Genomic DNA, 18,221 nt, shown 5'->3' on the forward strand with positions numbered 1-18,221 from the left:
TAGGTGTTTATGTTGTAGTGTTTTGGGAAAATTCTGGTTCCCTGGGGATGTGATGAATTATGCCTCCCTGTCTCAGTTATCCTCCCCCTCCCCACCTGCTTGGATTTATTTAATTGTATTTAAAATAGGATCATTTTAAATTGGTTACATAAATATATTATGGATAGTTTAAAAGTCTTCTTTTCTTTCAGCTTTTTAATATATTGAAGCTGTTAGCCTTACCATTTTCTGTTTACTGTGATTTTTTTGCTATATTAGAAACCTAGCTGTGCTTACCTCTTACTGTTTAAAGAGCAAGATAAAATGGGAGGAAGAATGTCCTCAGATGTGACTGAATTTTAATTAAGCTGCACGTAAGTTTATTGAACAAATGCTGCAGTAAGAAGATACTTTTATATGTTTTGTGTATTATTAGTTATCTCATAGAAGATTAGATAACTTAGGACCAGCACCTCAAAACAAAAACATAATCAAGGACAAACACTGGAATTCCTTCTGTATCGGTTTGTTATCCACAATTGCGCAAGTCTGTTTTCTTAGAATCTACTATTAAGCACATGTTGAAGTTTTTAAAGGTTTTAAACTTGACAAAACCTCAAATTTTTATTAAAATGGCAACTTAACACGACTTACTGCAAAATGAGATAGGATTTAGAGTTTGCTTTTTATTTGAATGGTTTTTGTTTACAGATCTGCCTTTCAGGACCTACCTACCCAATTTCAGAGTTTCCCATTGCCGCTGCTTGTTTTTTTATTTTTGCCACCTAACCCAGCCTCTTCATCTGTAAACTGTGGTTTAGAAATTTCCTTGGTTTTGCTTATCTCTTTCCGCCTGTCCATCTGATATGTGCTAACTCTCCGGATTCAGAGAAAAATAGACTCTTTTATTATTCCAAAATGCCACCTCCTTATCACACGCTTACCTTTAAACCCCTACAACAACCTTAATAAACTCAAATCACATACTTTTATGAACCTGGTCAACATTTAAGGTTGTTTTAATGCATATAAAATTGTTAAACTACAATGATAAAAATACTAAAACAACCAGGCCTTTGACTTTATGTGATCATCACATCCTACTTCCAAGCCTTCAAATTCCAATTATTTTCTGACTACAATCTCTTGCTTTTCCACTTTACTCCCAGTCCCTCATTCTCACTGATTGTCATCTTCTCATCTCAGCCTTTTGTGCTTGTCCCCCAAGTCACCTCTCCCTTCTGACTTAACAGGCTTCTCTATTCAGCCTCGGCTCTGTTGTCAGTCATTCATTCCAACAGCATTCTAATAGCATTCTAGAATCCTGTGGTCTGTGTTTCCAAAGCATGTAACTCTCTTTTCAGTGCCGTTTCATTGCTTAAGAACCTTTAATGCTGCACATTGCTATGTCTTCCTCCCACCCTCTGTAAGAGGAGGCCTTATTCTCTGGGCTCGGGGAACATTTGAACATTGTGTGGCACTCATCACATGTACTTCTGTATCACCCCTGGATTCCTCACTACTTTGTGGCTCTTCCTTGATTACAAAGGTGTTTAATGAGTGTATGCTGAGCGATTCAGGGGTCATACAGGGACTCCTGAATGCCTTTTGGTTGGTTTTGTTGTTTTCTCAGTAATTAGAATCTGTTATATCCAGATAAGGACAACAACTGGGAAAAAGTCTTTTATAGAGAGTCTGACAATCTAATGGCTTTTATCCTGGGTTTTATGCATTTATAGGGTTGTTTGGGTAGTGAAGGTGTTAATTCTCTTGTACAGTGTAGTAATTGTTACATTTTAGTAAAGGTACGCTATATTCCTTACAGCTTCCTATCTTCAGGGAGTATGCTAATATAATTGACTACTCACTGAATGACATCTTTATTTTCACTACTTTTCTGGCCTTTTGGTAACTTGAGAAAACTTTATAGAACATTCGTCCTTCATGCCTTTCACCTGATACCCTAGCAAATAAAAGATACGTTATGCCTGGAGAATGCAAGGGTATCCCTACAGTCCCTTACCACTGTATTTATGGAGGAACAAACTGATTCATAGTTTGATTTACCTTTTTCCTTTTTTTCACTCATGGCTAATTAATGGCTAAACTGAGAATTAAAATCAAAGCTTGATTTTTTTTCAGGCTTCTCTGATTAGCTAATCAAATATTCCTCTTTATATTTGGAAAAACAGCGATTAGTGACATCATTTGAATTTTGTGGCCCATTAAAATATTTGTTGGTCTGCTGTAGTGAAAAAATGGAACTTGTGGTACATCTCAGTTTATTCTTTTATGAAAGGTTACAAACAAGAAAACTGTCTCCCAAATCCCTCTTTTTAAAAAACTGTACATAAGTGACAGTGAATGTTTCTTAAAATAACAGTATTTAAAATGGACAGAAAACAGTATTTTCTGCAGGTCTTAATGTGTTTACATATCTAAAATTGTGTCTATCTGTCTATCTCTTGAACCAGTTTGAAATGGTTTTGCTGTTAAAAATTACTATTTCCATGTTTCTCCAATATAAGAAATGCTCATTTGTAAAATTGATTCTTTTTAAATCATGAAACTAAGAATATATTTTGACAGTTCATTAGTGTAGCAGCTGCATTCACTTGGAAGCAGTGTGATATAAGGCTGACACTGAGCTCTGAATGTGTAGAAAGGGGCCTCATGTCCCTGGGTACCTGTTAGGAATCTCATTTAGTAATATCCCTTGGCACCTCCGAGTAAAAGCCAAAGGTCCAGTTTCGTGAGCTAATGTGAATTGTTCTTAAGGATTTTTTTTCTTTTATGATAGCATTACTTGTTCCTTTTTTTTTCTACCTTAATTGCCTTCCTTTCTTCATCTGTTGGCAGTGCTTTATTTAGGCCCCCACCTTCTCTTTTCTGAAATATTGCAATATTCTACCAACTAATTTTCTATTGCCCAGTCTTTCCCCTTTCTAGTCATTCGTCCATTCCGCTTTCTTTGTCAAGTGTAAACTTGATTATGTGAATTCTTGCCTAAAATCTTCTCATGGTTCTTTCTTTTTTTAAATTTTTTTGTTTTAAATATATCTTTATTGATTTCAGAGAGAGGAAGGGAGAGAGAGAGAGAAATATCAGTGATGAGAGAGTCATTGATCGGCTGCAGCCCGCAACCCGGGCATGTGCCCTGACCGGGAATCGAACCCTGATCGCCTGGATCCTAGGTCGATGCTCAACCGCTGAGCCATGCCTGGCCGGGCTCATGGTTCTTTTTTTAACATTTAAAAAAAATAAGTTTTTATTGGTTTCAGAGAGAGGAAGGGAGAGGGAGAAAGAGGTAGAAACATCAGTGAGAGAGAATCATTGATTCGCTGCCTCCCACATGCCCCTTACTGGGGATCAAGCCAGCAACTGGAGTATGTGCCCTGACCAGGAATCGAACTGTGACCTCCTGGTTCATGGGTTGACGCTCAACCACGGAGCTACATCAGCTGGGCTCATGGTTCTTTATTGCCTACAGAGTGTTGGATACAGTGCTTCCCATGACCTGTCTTTCTAGTGTTATATCCAAAAATTCCCCCCACTTCAGCCTCATCTATCCATAACCAGTTTAAATATGTGTTAAATAGCTGTGAGGTACCAACTCTTCTAACCAAGACATAAGTTGTCCTTTCTGATCATGAGTAGAGGAGAAATCTCATTCCTAATTCTGAAGCTTAACATCTTCATTTCTGTCAGTTTTCCTCCCAGGGGCTCCATGCTTGTCCTCATTGGGTTGGCTGGTGGCCATTTTCCTGTCTATTAATAACATTTTTAGAAATGTGATGTCTTTATAGTTTCCTTATATCCTCTCTCGGTAGATACTTATATCCATTAAAGTCTTTGCACTAATCATTGCTACCATTCTGTTTCTTTCTACTTTTTTCCCTTGAAATTTAGCCCTTTTGCATATTCTGTCAGTGTTGAGGAACAAGCATTTCACACTGCCATTCAGGCGAGCGTGCCGTCCTTTTGTGTATCTTCTCTTTGTACTTAGTGTACCACATAAATCTGAGAGATGAATGTAGTGTACTAAGCTGAGAGAAACTTCTGTGCTAACCACTGGCTCTATTTCCTCAGTAACTGTAGTCATGTTGGTACATCATCTTACCATTTTGAGAGGACTTTTGTATTTGTTAATCTGTTTGATCTGAACAGTCCTGTTACTTGATTACAGTCACTTTATAGACTAAGAAGCTGAACCTCATAGGGGTCAGGAGTGTCCCAGTACCTCCCACCTGGGTGGCGGCTCCTCTACATGATCTCTCTTCCTCCCCTTTCCATCCTGTGTTTTCTGTACTTACTGGTCATGACTGCAGTTGCTCTGTGTACTGGATTATGAGTTACTAATTTTAATTAGTACTTTGAATATATTATTTCATTTAACTTTAATTACCAAAACTCATGCAGATGTTATTTATTTTAATAAACAGTGATTACCATATAGCAGGTCTTTTAATGATTGTTTTATTTTTCAATCACAGTTGACATATAATATTATGTTAATTTCGGGTGTACAACATAGTGATTAGACATTTGTGTACCTTATGAAGTGGTCACCCCATAGCTCTAGCACCCGTCTGACATCTTACACAGTTACTACAGTGTTACTGATTATATTCCCTAGGCTGTACTTTATGGGAAGTTATTTCAATTCAGAACTCCTGTCAGCACTGCAAAGCAGGCATTGCTATCTCCATTTGACAGATAAGGAACCAGGAATAGAGTGTCTAAGTAACCGGCTGAGGGACTTACCACTGGTACGAGATTGTGCCTGATTTAAGCTCCAGTTTCCTCTTTGCTGTGCTGCCATGCACTTAATAAATGACAGCAGTCGAGGTTTGAACTTTAACAACAATTTGCATTGTGTGTCTAAGAATGGAAGTGGCCCTCTAGACTAGGAATGAGGGAGAGCACAACTGTCACTCTAGTTTTGTACTGTGTTTTAAAGGTTGTTTAGATGTATTCTATTAAATACCTTTAAAACACTTAGCTATGTTTCCGCCAAGGTTTATGTGTAAAATCTTTTCTCATTCTGACTTTGTATCAGCATAAAAAATTCCCTTTGATGTGACCTGAAGTGTTTTACAAATCTTATTTTAATAATTTCCCTTTTTCATTTTAGTCATTCCTACACTGGTCAAGATTACAGTGCACAGGGAAGTGCTGGGAAGATTTCTCTAGAGCAGATTGACTCGGTAAGCATCACGTCCTTTTAATGTAGACCTTTGTCAGTCGAGGAAGCACAGATTTTCTTCAACCAAAGATTATTTGTGGGAAGATTGGGAGACAGTATTATTTCTTTGTCTGCCAGTCATTTTTGAATATAGAAATCCTATTTGCTATAAAAAGAATTTTTTAAATCATAAAAATACCAAAATTAATCAGAAAATTGTATTCTGATGAAAGCAGGATTTAATTAATTCTTCCAAAGGGGAAGTTTTAACTGATGATAGCTAAATGGTGTTCATGTGTTTATATTGAAATACCATGTACATGTAGAAAAAAAGAAATGGAAAATATGTATCCATTTCCTGGGGCTTCTATAACAAAATAACACAGACTGGGGACTTTAAACAACAGAGATTTATTTTGTCCTAGTTCCAGAGGCTAGAATTCCAAGATCAGGGTGTCAGCAAGTTTGATTTCTCCTGGGCCCTCCTCTCGTCGTGTTCTCTCGTGGTCTTTCCACTGTGCATGCATCCTGGTGTCTCTTCCTCTTCATAGCAATTAGACCAGGGCCCTACCCCCATGACCGCATTTCACTTTACCTCTTTAAAGGCCCATCTCCAAATACAGTCACATTCTGAGGTACTGGGGGTTAGGACTTTAGCATTATGAATTTGGGGAGGGTAAAACTTACTCTATAGCACTAAATCCTTGGGTTGCTACTAGATTACTGACCAGTGCACTTCAACTTCACTTTGTGGTTCCGTGGTAGAAGGAAAGAGTAGCAAACTTTACTGTAATCTGTAGGATTTGTCTTTAATGCATAATTGGATTTCTACTTTATCCAAAAAATGGAAAATAAACTAGCCATAAATAATCTTTGTTTGGACAATTGCCAAATTATCTACACTAGGTTGAAAATATACTGAGATTTTAATGCTTGGAAACAAGAATTTAATAGTAAAGTGATTAGGGAGAGACCGTGAGTTTTTAGAGACCAGAATGAACAGGTCGTACCTATTTCAAAAATTATTATCAACACTTGCAGTTAATATGTCTGGAGATAACAATAGGATTGCTCACCGTATACAGTTGATTTGAAATCTCTAACACTTCCTCCCTCCCATATGATTGTGTTTATATTCTGTGAATGGTCAGAAGTTAATTCTGTTTCTAATTCTATCACAATCATTCACAAGCAAATGTGAACTTGGTTGGATATTGTTGGAAGATACAGAAATATAGTCATGAATTCATTTAGTGAGTATGTATTGAGCCCATCAATTGGGTACCAGCCACTGTGCTGTGGATACACAGGTGATTAAAACAGAAAATACCTCTCCCTTCATTGACCTTACTTGAGGGAGGTGGACATCATAGTAAATAATAGGTAAGCGATACAGTGATAACTTACATTAAGCCCTATGAGGGTCATATCTGTCTGTGGGTCTGTGATTGAGATCCTGTGCTGAGCGAAATAAATACCCTTATCTGATCTCTTCCTAACTCTGTATCTGTGTTGCCTGATCCTCAGCATGTCATTAGCACAGCCCTCGTTCTCAGTTTCTTTTCTGAATGTTTTCTTTAGATTTCTAACTGAAATCTGGCTCCCTCAATGACACTGTTTGCCCTATAACGTCTTTCAGGTAGGAAGCTGCTTTTTTTCTTCCACACCGTACATATGCATGGGATGTCTTCTTTGATCCACATCACCACTTCCAAACCATTTCTCTGCCTCCCATCGTCAGAACTCCAACTCCTTTAAAGCTATTGTGATCCTGTTATATACCACCTGATAATTCAGTACCCTGCCCTCATTCACTGATGGCTTTAGCACCTGGCCCTGGTCTTTTGTACGAGCAGCACTCCTGTTACTGTTCTTGGCCTCCGAAACATCCATGTCAATATTTCATCCCATACCCTGGCCTTGTAATCCCTTGTCTGCTCAATATCCACAGTCATTTTTCTATGCCATTTTGGCCAAACCTAGACCTCAGCTTTTCCATTTCCATTACTTGGATTATTGCCAGAATATCTTTTAAGTATTCTTCCTGCTTCTATTCTTGCTTCTGTACAGTCTCTTCACTACGTAACAGCCAGTGTTCTCTGTTTATCATATCATGTTGTTCTTCTGGTCACAGCCCTCTGTTGGATTTCCATCTCATTTAGACCAAAACCCAAGCTCATGATTATGGCTTGTAAAGCCAAGTGTACTTATCATTTAAGTTTCATCTTCTCCATTCTGGCTCACTCACTGTGCTCTAGCCACATGGACCTCCTTGCTCCCTCTTAAGCAACCAAGATCATTCCTTCTCAGCGTCTTTGCTTGTGTGTCCTTCACTGGAGCAGTATTCTTGGAACTTTGACTGGACTCCTACTTAAATGTATGTCATAGCTGCAATGCCATCTCCTCAGAGGGCCTTCTCTCTCCACTCAAGTTAAAGTTCTCCTCTCCCATTTATACTTGACCCCTTTGTTCCATTTAATTTCTGGTGCTTTTGAATCAGACGTTATCTTTTTTATTTATGTCTGTTTATTGTCTGTCTCCTCCCATTAGAACATAGCTTCTTTGACGATGGGGTGTTTGACTTCTTTGTTCATTGCTGGTTGCCCAGGACTGTACACACAGTAGTATTCAATAGATATTTAGTGATTGACTGAGTAAAAGTAATCAAGGAATTGTGCCAAAAGATCGTGAAGTTGTACTGGGTCTTGATGAGTGGCTTGGTTTTGGCTAGATGGCATGGGGAGTGGCAAGACTGTCCTAGACAGGGCTGGTGGAGTGAGAAAAGTGAGATGTTACAAAACACAACTTGTAGTCATGGAATAACCCAGCTGGAGCAAAGTGTTTGTGTTGGTATGGTAACACACTGGGCCTTTTTACTCCTCCCTGTCATAGTGCTCCCATGGCACTTGCTTTATGCTCTCGTTGGAGCCCTCATTATGTAATTTATTATATGAGTTTAACTTATATAATAGTGAATGTAATAGTGGTTGTTTCTTCTTGTTCACTTAACTGAATTACAGGGGAAATTATGTTTTATTCACTTTCTTGTTGTCTAAAACATCCAATAAATATTTGTTCTGTGACATATAACTGAAAAGTAGTTCATTACAGACATTGAGGGACTCTTGCATGTTCATACTAAGGATGTTGAATATTCATTGATGTATTTGAGTTAGAATAATAGTTAAGAAAAATAATTTTGTAGTAGCCTGAAGGACCAAGAATATACACATAGAAGGCTTTCCAGTAGTGCTGCCAAGGGAGCACAGGGGCCTGGTGAACTAGGTTAGGGATGGAAAAATTCAGTTGTTACTGTGCAAGAACAAAGAAACTGGGTGGCCACTAGAGGGAGCAGCAATCTCAAGCAAAGTGAGACCTGTTTACAGGTCAAGTTGAACTTGACAAGGAATACGTGAGGGGGTGAGAATATAAGCCTTCGGAGGAGGGTATTTGAGGAAGTCAGAGAGAATGCAATTGAGACCATAAATAAAAAGTTGAATTGAAAGTGGGCAATGATATTTTATCTCTGATGCCAAAGGAAAGACCTGTGATTTCCTTCTTTAACTGTTGATTTCTTTAACACATTTATTTGAGTATTTCTTTTGAGAACCATTTCTCTTATTTTTGTGTTCTACTTTGTATTTGGGTTATTTTAAAAGTTCATCTGTGATTCAGCAGCTGTACTTTTTGAACATTTATCCCAGGGAAATTAAATCTTAATGTTCACACAAAAACCTGTATATTCATTTATTTGAAAGCTCCAAACTGGAAATAGCCCAAATGTCCTCAGCAGGTGAATGGTTAAGTAAAGTATAGCTCATCCATGCCATGAACTATTACTTAGCAATAAAAAAGGAATGAACTATTGATACCTGCAACAACTAAGATGAATTTTGTGGGAATTATGCTGAGTAAAAAACCTAATTCCAAAACATTACATATTATCTGATTCTATTTGTGTAACACACTTGAAATGACAAAATTATAGAGATAGAGAAAAGATTCGTAGTTGCCAAAGGTTAGGGGATGGGGAGGGTGTAGAAGGTAGGTCGGAGTGGTTATAAAAGAGAAACACAAGGGATCCTTGTGGTGACAGAACTGTTCTGCATCTTGATTGTGGTTGTGGATGCATGAACCCGCACGTGATAAAATTATGTGAAACTATATAAACTACAGAAATGTGCACATAAGTGCAACTGAGGAAATCTAAGACTAGTGGATTATAAAAATGTCAGTATCTTGGATGTAATAATATTCTATAGTTTGCAACATTATCTTTGGAGGAATCTGGGTATATCATATCTCTTTGTGCTATTTCTAAAAATTGCATGTGAATCTATAGTTTTTCAAAAAAAGTTTAATTAAAATATTTAAAAAGAAATAAATTTTAATAATGTATTTTATTTAACCCCTCCAAAACTAAAATGTTTATAATTTCAATGTGTAATCAGTATAAAAATATTAATAAGAACTCATCTGTAATCACAGTAAGACAGTAATCCTTATAATTTTTTTTTACCCCCATTAGACTGAATTTGCAATTTGCAGATTAGATTGAATTTGCAACAAATATTGTCAGTGACTTTGTAAATCTTCCATATAATCAAAAACTCTTTTTTCTTGTAGCTTTCTACCAAATCCTTTCCACCTTGCATGCGTCAGTTACACAAAGCCTTGCGGGACAATCACCATCTCCGTCATGGGGGCCGGATGCAGTATGGCCTCTTCCTAAAGGGCATTGGTTTAACACTGGAGCAGGCATTGCAGTTCTGGAAGCAGGAATTTATCAGAGGAAAGATGGATCCAGACAAGGTAATTTTGAAAAATCGGAACAGTAACTGAAATTTTACTTTGGTCTGAAATTAAAAGGTCTGTTTTTTGAACATGCCCCTGAAATGTAGTTGATAATTCTAAAAGATAAACATGTCGACAGCTTTTTTTAGGTAAAAAGAAACTCTTTTTACTCTTTCAGGTAAAAAGATTTGGGTGTACTAATCTAATAAGATGCTAAACAAAATATTGGGAGAGTTATTTCCAAGGGGAAGATTGAAACAGTAGGGAAAGGTGTAAAGTAATGCTTAAAGGAAGAGTCTTCTCCTCGTAGGTATACTGCCAATAGTTGTTATAAGAGTGAAATGGCTTTCTGAGTTATATTTCTGTAGGAATTTATATTTATGTATAATATACAAATATACGCGCGTGTATGTGTGGTTGAGTCAGCTCTGATTCCTGGTGACCCTATGAATGAGTGATGTCCACAATGCCCTGTCCTCAGCAGCCCTGCTCAGCTTCTATGGACTGTTGCCTGTGGTTCTTTTATGGAATCAATCCATCTCATACTTGGTCTTCCTCTTTTCCTGCTGCCTTCTATTTTTCCCAGCATTATTATATTTTCCACAGAACCCTGTCTTCTCATGATGTGCCCAAAGTAGGACAGCGTCAGTTTTGTCATTTTTGCCTTCAGTGGTGTTTCAAGCTTAATTTGCTTTTGAGTCCACTTGTTGTCTTTCCGGCCATCCGGGGTATCTGTAGAGCTCTCCTCCAACATCATATTTCAAATGGATCAATTTTTTTCCTATCTGCCTGCTTCACTGTCCAACTTTCACATCAGTACATAGTAATTGGGAATATTAGGGTGTGGATGATCTTAGCTTTGGTCTCTAATGGCACATCTTTGCTCTTGGTGATCTTTCCTAGTTCTTCCACTGCTGCTCTTCCAAGTCTCAGCCTTCTCTTGATTTCTTGGCTGCAGTCTCCATTTGAATTGATGACTGAACCAAAGTAGGCAAAATTTTTAACAATTTTGATTTCTCCATTGTCTGTGTTAAAGTTGTATGTATATATATATATTTTTTGTAGTCATGATTTTTATCTTCTTGATGTCCAAATGCAGTCCTGCTTTGGCACTTTCTTCTTTCACTTTCATCAGAAGTTGTTTCAAACTATTGCTACTTTCTGCGGGTAATATGGTGTCATCTGCATATCTTAAGTTTTGGTATTTCTTCCACCAATTTTCACTCCTCCTTCCTTCAAGTCTAGTCCAGTTTCTCGTATGATATATTCTGGGTACAGCAAATAGGAGATAAAACGCAGCTTTGTCTGACACCTTGGCCTATAGGAAGCCATTCTGTCACTCTGTATTTTGTCCTGACAGTGGCATTCTGTCCACAGTACATTTTACTCATCAGGACAGTCAAGTGTTGAGGCATGCCCATTTCTCTCAGGACTGTGATCCATACAAAGACTTTACTGTAGTCTCTAACACATAGACTAGCCCTCTTCTGAAATTGTTTGGAGCACTCCAGTATCCAGTGAATGTTTATTTACAATTAGATCTCAGTTGCCTCTTTCTCTTTTGAATCCAGCTTGAACATCTGGCAGTTCTTGCTCCATGGGAGGTAGAACCCTTTGTTATGTCACCTTGACTGTTGCTTTACTTGTGTGAGATATTAGAGCAATGGTCCTATACTTACTACTCCTTGGCATCTCCTCTCTTGAAGGTTGGGTTGTATGTATATTGACCAGTTCCAGTCTGTAGGTCATTGTTTTGTTTTCCATATTTGTTGACATATTTTTGTTAGGATTATGACAGATTCAGCATCTGTGGCTTGAAATAATTATGTTAGTATCCCATCTACCCCTGGTGATTTATTTCTTCCCAATACTTTCAGGGCACCTTTCGCTTCTCTTTCTAGAATTACAAATTCTTTCTCATAGGAGTCTTCTCCAAAGGTGTCTGTCATCCTTCTGTCTCTTCTTGTATAGGTTTCAGTATACTGTTTCCAACTTCCCTACATTTTCTCCTGGTCAGATAATGTGCTACCTTGTGCGCTTGAACTCCCCTTTTATTTCTTGACTCTTCTGGTAGCAAGCTCTGTATTTTCTTTGTTTTTGTTATCTTCTGTCTCCTTATATTGACATCATAATAATTCTCTCTGTTTCTACGTAATAGTTGTTGAAAAAATGAGTTCAGGATTCTAACCCTGCTTTTTTCACCTTTGGCTTTTGTCTCTCATCTCTCTCAGCATTTTTTAGTGTTTCTTCTGTCATCCATCTCAATTTGACTTTTGTTTTTACTTCTAGAATTATATTTTCTTTTTTTCACATTCTTCCCTGATAATATTTCTAGTTTCAGTTCTTCTGGTTCTTGGATAATTAAGTTTAACAGTGCAAATCTGTATTTTATGTGAACTTTAAATCATCAGGATTTATATGTTGTATTTTTTATGTTATTTTTACAGTATAATTCTTTTAGTGCTGTTCTTCAGCTTTACTCTAATGTTTGATATTAACAGTTCATGGTCAGTACCACAACCTGCTCCTGGCCTTGTTTTGGCAGAGAGAACACAGCTTTTCCATCTCCTACTTCCAATTACATAGTCTATTTGACTTCTATATTGGCCATCTGCTGATGTCCATGTGTACAGTTGCCTGGTCACTTGTTTGAAGCATGTGTTTGCGATCAACAAGTTGCTAGCTTTGCATAAATCCATGAACCAATCTCCTGCTCTGTTTCTGACCCCTACTCCAAATTTTTTGATGACATTTGATTCTGCTTTATTTGCTGCTTTTGTGTTCCAGTTTCTATATTTATCAGCATGTCTTGCTTTGGTGTGTGATCAGTTTATTTTTTGGATACTTGTATACAATTTTCAAATTTTTTCTTCTCCAGTCTTTGTGGTTGGAACATAGATTTGCAAGATGATGATGTTACTGGGTTTTACTAAAAGTCTGACTTACATCCATGACATTTAATGTCATTTTCAGAACTAGGAGATATTAAGAACAAAGTGAAAACAATGTAAAATGTTTTCTGTTGTGTTGTGCTGAATTACTTTAGGCAGCGTTTTTCGGTAATTAAAGAACTGTTTTTATATCTATAGTACTCAGATTCCCACTCGTACTCCTTATTTACTAGTACTAGCTAGTACCATTTTCCTTTGAAATATGGTTTTTTTATCCCCTCAAAACCATGGCACTGTGGTATGAACTAAATTTTTTACTGTTTATTTCTTGGTTTGCTTCTTTCTAGTACAGATAAATTATAAAAGCAAGAATATTTACCAAGTACATATTTAATAATATTTTATTATGCTTTATATTAGTCTCCTAGGGCTACCATAACAAAATAGCGTAGTTGGCTGCCCTAAACAACAGGAATTTATTTTCTCCAATTCTGAAGGCTCTAAGTCCAAGGTGAAGGTGTTTTCTTCTAAAGCCTCTCTCCCCAGCTCCCGTCAGCCACCCTCTCGGTGTGTCCTCACCTGGCTTTTTCTTTCTGCTTTCACTGCCCTGGTGTCTTTTCCTCTTAAAAGGACACCGGTTATAAGGGATTAGAGTCCACCCTTCCCACCAGTCACCTCTTTAGATGCTCTATCCCAAATATAGTTACATTTGAATTTTAGGAGGACATAGTTCAGTCCATAATATGTCCCTAGCTTTATATATTTTTAAAAGTTAAGATTCTTTTATGGCATCTAAAAAACTCTTACTGTTTTTACAGATTTGTTTTAAAAACTGTTTTCATTGATAAATCCTTAATTTATCATTTAATAGGGTTTTCTTTAAACACAATTTTGGGGAATGTTATTAGACTTCTGTTACATTTTTTTATTTTAAAGGTAACATTCTGATTATAGAAAATATGAAAAATAAAAAAAATTTACTTGCCATTTCTTCACTCAGAAATAATTATTGTGAACATTTTAGCCCTTCTCTGTAATCTAGATAGCTAGATACCATTGTGCCCCGTCCCCCTATTTTAAAAATTGACATTATGATCATTTCCCCATGTCGCTGAGTGATTTTTGAAAATATTATTTGGATTAGCTACGTGAGAACACAGCCTTTGAAAGTGATATAATTTGGTTAATCATTCCCCTATTATTGGACAGATGGTTGTGTCTGTTTGACTCTGTCATAAGTGTTATTGCAGCCCATATCCCAAGCACATAAATCTTTGATTATAGTTCTGATTATGTCCTCTGTCTGTATTCATCAGGTAATAAAATTACCTGGTGAAAACTGTAGACAGCTTTAAAGTTTTGATGCATGCTATGAAATGACTGTTTGGAAAGGTTTTAAATTAGACTCTCATCAAGCCATGTATCTTGCTTTGTCATTGATATTGGATATTATTACTTTAAAATGTTTTTTGATACTTTATTAGGAATTCGATATGTTAAGTAGACAGGTGTATTAGAGTTCTCCAGAGAAACAGAACCAGTAGAATGTGTGTGTATTAGAAGAGATTTATGATTAAGGAATGGCTCATGTGATCACGGAGGCTGATGAGTCCCACAATCTGCAGTTGGCATGCTGGGGACTCAGGAGTGCCACTAATGTAGTTCCAGTTTAAGCTCAGTAGATGTGAGACCCAGAAAGAGCCAGTGTTTCAGCTTGAGTCCCAAGGCTGGGAGAAACCCACAGCCCAGCTTAAGGCAGTCACTGGACGGTCAGCCTTTTTATTCTACTCATATCTTCAAAGGACTGGCTTAGTCCCATCACCACCAGGGAGGGCAGTTTATCCTATGTCTCCCACTTCAGATGTTACTCTCATCCAGAAACACCTGCACAGACACACCAGAATGATGCCTGACCAAAGCCTGGGCACCCTGTGGCTCAGTCAAGCTGACACAAAATTGACCATCATAGTAGATAAATCTTTGTGAGCTGTGAAGAAGGTTAGGCCATGGTTTGAAAGTGAAAAGAGAGAAGCTGAGTTAGCATTTTAGCTTGGTTTGTGCTGTACACTGAGGGGGAAGGGGACAGTGAGAGGAAGGAAAACTTGCTCTGAGTACAAGCCTTTGACTTGCGCACCTGTTCCCTGACCCGCCTTTTTTATATGTATCCGAGATGGCCTGTGTATAAATGTTATCAGTATTTAGTAATTTTTAAATCTTAAAAATATTTTTCAAATGGGATTTTTATTTTGCAATGTAAAAGTTTTCTTCAAAAATTACTGCAAAAAGAAATCAATAAATAATTTGTACCTTTCTAGATAATATATAGCAGTCTATATATTCATTAGCTTATTATTGATTACAGAAAATATATTATTTTGACAGAAAGATTGTAAATTATACTTATGATTTATGGTGTCTGTCTAGTGTTCTATTGTTAGGGTCTGTATTTGTAAATACATACTCATGTTTTTCTCAGTTACATCTCTTACATATTTTTTAATGAAATGCAATATAGTATTTTTTAGTTTATTAAAATATCCTCTTCAGTGTAATAATTGTACCTTTTTGTTAATTATGCATACAATTAAAAATACGCTTTTTTTAAAAAAAAATATATCCTTATTGATTTCAGAGAGAGGAAAGGAGAAGGAGAGAGAGAGAGAAATATCAATGATGAGAGAGTCATTGATCGAGCCCACAACCCGGGCATGTGCCCTGACTGGGAATCGAACCCCGATCGCCTGGATCCCAGGTCGACTCTCAACTGCTGAGGCACACCCGGCCAGGCTAAAAATACTCTTAAGAGATGAAGAAACTTGATGGCTTAAATACTCTTGACAATGAGTGATTATAGAGAGTGCTTATTAGAGATTTTTTTGTATTGCTCTAAAGAAGAACTTTGGTGGTAAATCTAGAAATGATTTGTAACAATCACTTCTGTAGAATAGCTTATTTCCTGACAGTGCAAGAAAAATGTTGTGGTGATAAAGTCAGTTTCAACTGAAATTCTCCTTTACTATTATTTGCCAAATGACCATATAGCTGATTTCTTTCTCTTTATGCTTATGTCCTCATTTTAATTTACTTGAGACACCTTGTTGTATGCATCTGAATAAAAATTGTGGGTACTTAGCCATTAGTTTTGAGGCCACAGAGAAGGAATGAGTACCTCCAGCACTTTTTAGCTGTAACTGTTGTCCCTGCTACCTTCCCTAGTTACACATCTAGAACTAAATATCTCTTTTCCCTACCTCCTTCCTAAAAATTAAGCTCCCTTCTTCATGAATTGATTGCCAAATCAGTGTCTCTTTGTCCCATCTTCCCTTGCTTCTCTTTGTTGCAGGCATTTATCTAGTTTTTTTTTTGTTTGTTTTTTTGTTTTTTTAATACTTGGATTACTTTTCTACTTAAGGTACGTTATGCCTAAAGTTGGAGGGGGAATTTGTTATCCATATTGTAAAGTAATCTAAAACTGTATGTTTTAGCTTTTGTAACTGTCATCCAGAGTACAAATATTAAAGGAGCATGTCCCTAGGTACTTTTTATTAAGGTTAAGCAATTCTTTGTATTATAGTCTGCATAGTCTTGTTTTCTCTTACAAACACTTTTGAATAGTAATAATGTGATTTTGGAAGCAACTTAAGGTTCTGATGCTCATGTTAGTTATCTTTTATTAGGAATTTGATATACTATGTCCCTCTATGTATGTAAAAAGTAGCCATCTGTCTATAGAATGCTTACTCATTGTTGTTAATTTGGGTTATTTTTCTGTTCTTCTGAAACGATTTTTAGACCAGCATACACACTACAGTACATGGTATTAATAATAGAGGGAGGTGCCACTTTATGGAACTTCCAGTTGCTTGCTGGCAGATTATGCTCCTATAATTTGGGGCACCTATCACTACCTCCTATTTATTGTTTATTCATTCATTATCTATATCCTGTAGTGAGAATAAAACCTATATAAAAGCAGGTGTCTTGTCTTTCTTGTTCATTGCTGCGTGTTTAGGCATCTGGAGCAGTTCCTGAATCATAGTAGGCACTCAATGATTGTTTATTGATTAAACTGAAGAATAAGTCCCCATAGATAGAAATTCATGGACAAATCAGGAAATCTCGTCTATTTTCCCCAGATGCCTTTACTTGAATCAGTACTATATAACTGTTTGTTAATGTGCTGTTATACCATTTATAGTGAACTTGAAACTGAATTAAATCAAGAATTTCAGTAGGACTTGAAATTGCAATAGAAACTATTGATTTTATAAATTGGAAGGGATTTCTTATCATGGGCTTGCCAAAAGGGTCTGTGGTATAAAAAGGTCATAGTAGCAGAGGATAGGGCTTCTGTAACTGTTTCCTAATTGTAGTGTCTTTGTTGCATGTGTGTCTTAGGACTGGATTTTGAACCACTTGAATGCAGAGGCTATGACTTTTCCACTTTGGGTCTCAAGGGCTTAGCGCAAGACCTGGCAACTCCTAGATGCTTGCTGAATAGGTGGTAAATTCTGCCCAAGCTTTAAAAAGTGGCTTTCTGTATGAGAAAAGAAATCTTTGTTTCTTTGTAGGTAGCACTATATTTCTAACAGGTTATAAAATATTAATAATAATTTTAGTAGCTAGCCGTATTTGTTGTCTTCCATGTATTTCTAAATCAAAATGTAGGTTGGAAGACTATGTAACTATGTAAGAAATGGTAACCAGTTATCATCATTATTTAATGTCCAGAAATATAGTAATACTCAGTTACCGATATGTAAATAATACAGTTGTCAAATTATGATTCTTATTAAAAGTACAAAAATATGTGTATGAATGTATATGCACATGCATGTGTACATATTCCATCTACTTTGCATTGATCATTCAACAGATTTTTTAGTGTGCACCATGGACAGGACACAACCCTTCTTTATAAGGATTTTACAGTCTCCTTGGAAAACTAGATAAATAGAAATATACAAATTCAGTATGATAATTGCTGTGGTAGAGATGGTCATAGGAACAGAGGAAGGGGCTGATAGAAATTAGAACAGTTACTGAGTGTGTCACTGAGTGCGGATGTTACATTTGCCAGTGAAATTAAGGAGTTAGCCAGAGAAAGAAGTGAAATACTATATTGAGGGAGCAGCATTTTCAAAGGACCTTAGATGAGAGAGTGTAGCCCACCCTTTTGGTGGTGGGAACCCAAAGTGTAAGTGTGAAGTGGCTAGAGATGAGTCTGTAGACATAGTATTGTTTTGTTGTTGTTCTAACATAATTACCAAAGATGGATGGATTAGTAGGCCAGGAGGAAGTAGGCTTGCTGGATAGGTAACTGCTCACTGGGCCAGATCAGCTATATAGGGTCAGTTGATAACTGTAATTTA

At 36.9% G+C, this 18,221-nt stretch overlaps 1 protein-coding gene across 4 annotated transcripts in view; it reads left to right on the forward strand.

Annotated features, from left to right (window-relative positions):
• The window catches only part of PRIM2 (DNA primase subunit 2), a 308,489-nt gene that overhangs the window by 217,571 nt on the left and 72,697 nt on the right, over window positions 1–18,221 (forward strand). For all 4 annotated transcript variants that reach the window (XM_081140094.1, XM_081140095.1, XM_081140096.1 and 1 more), the window contains 2 exons: window positions 5,114–5,186; window positions 9,791–9,976. In XM_081140094.1, the coding sequence (XP_080996220.1) occupies window positions 5,114–5,186; window positions 9,791–9,976 (259 nt within the window). The remainder of the gene's footprint in view (window positions 1–5,113; window positions 5,187–9,790; window positions 9,977–18,221) is intronic.

This window comes from Miniopterus schreibersii (assembly GCF_964146895.1).
Source record: "Miniopterus schreibersii genome assembly, chromosome: 6".
In the NCBI taxonomy this organism is placed as follows: Eukaryota; Metazoa; Chordata; class Mammalia; order Chiroptera; family Miniopteridae; genus Miniopterus; species Miniopterus schreibersii.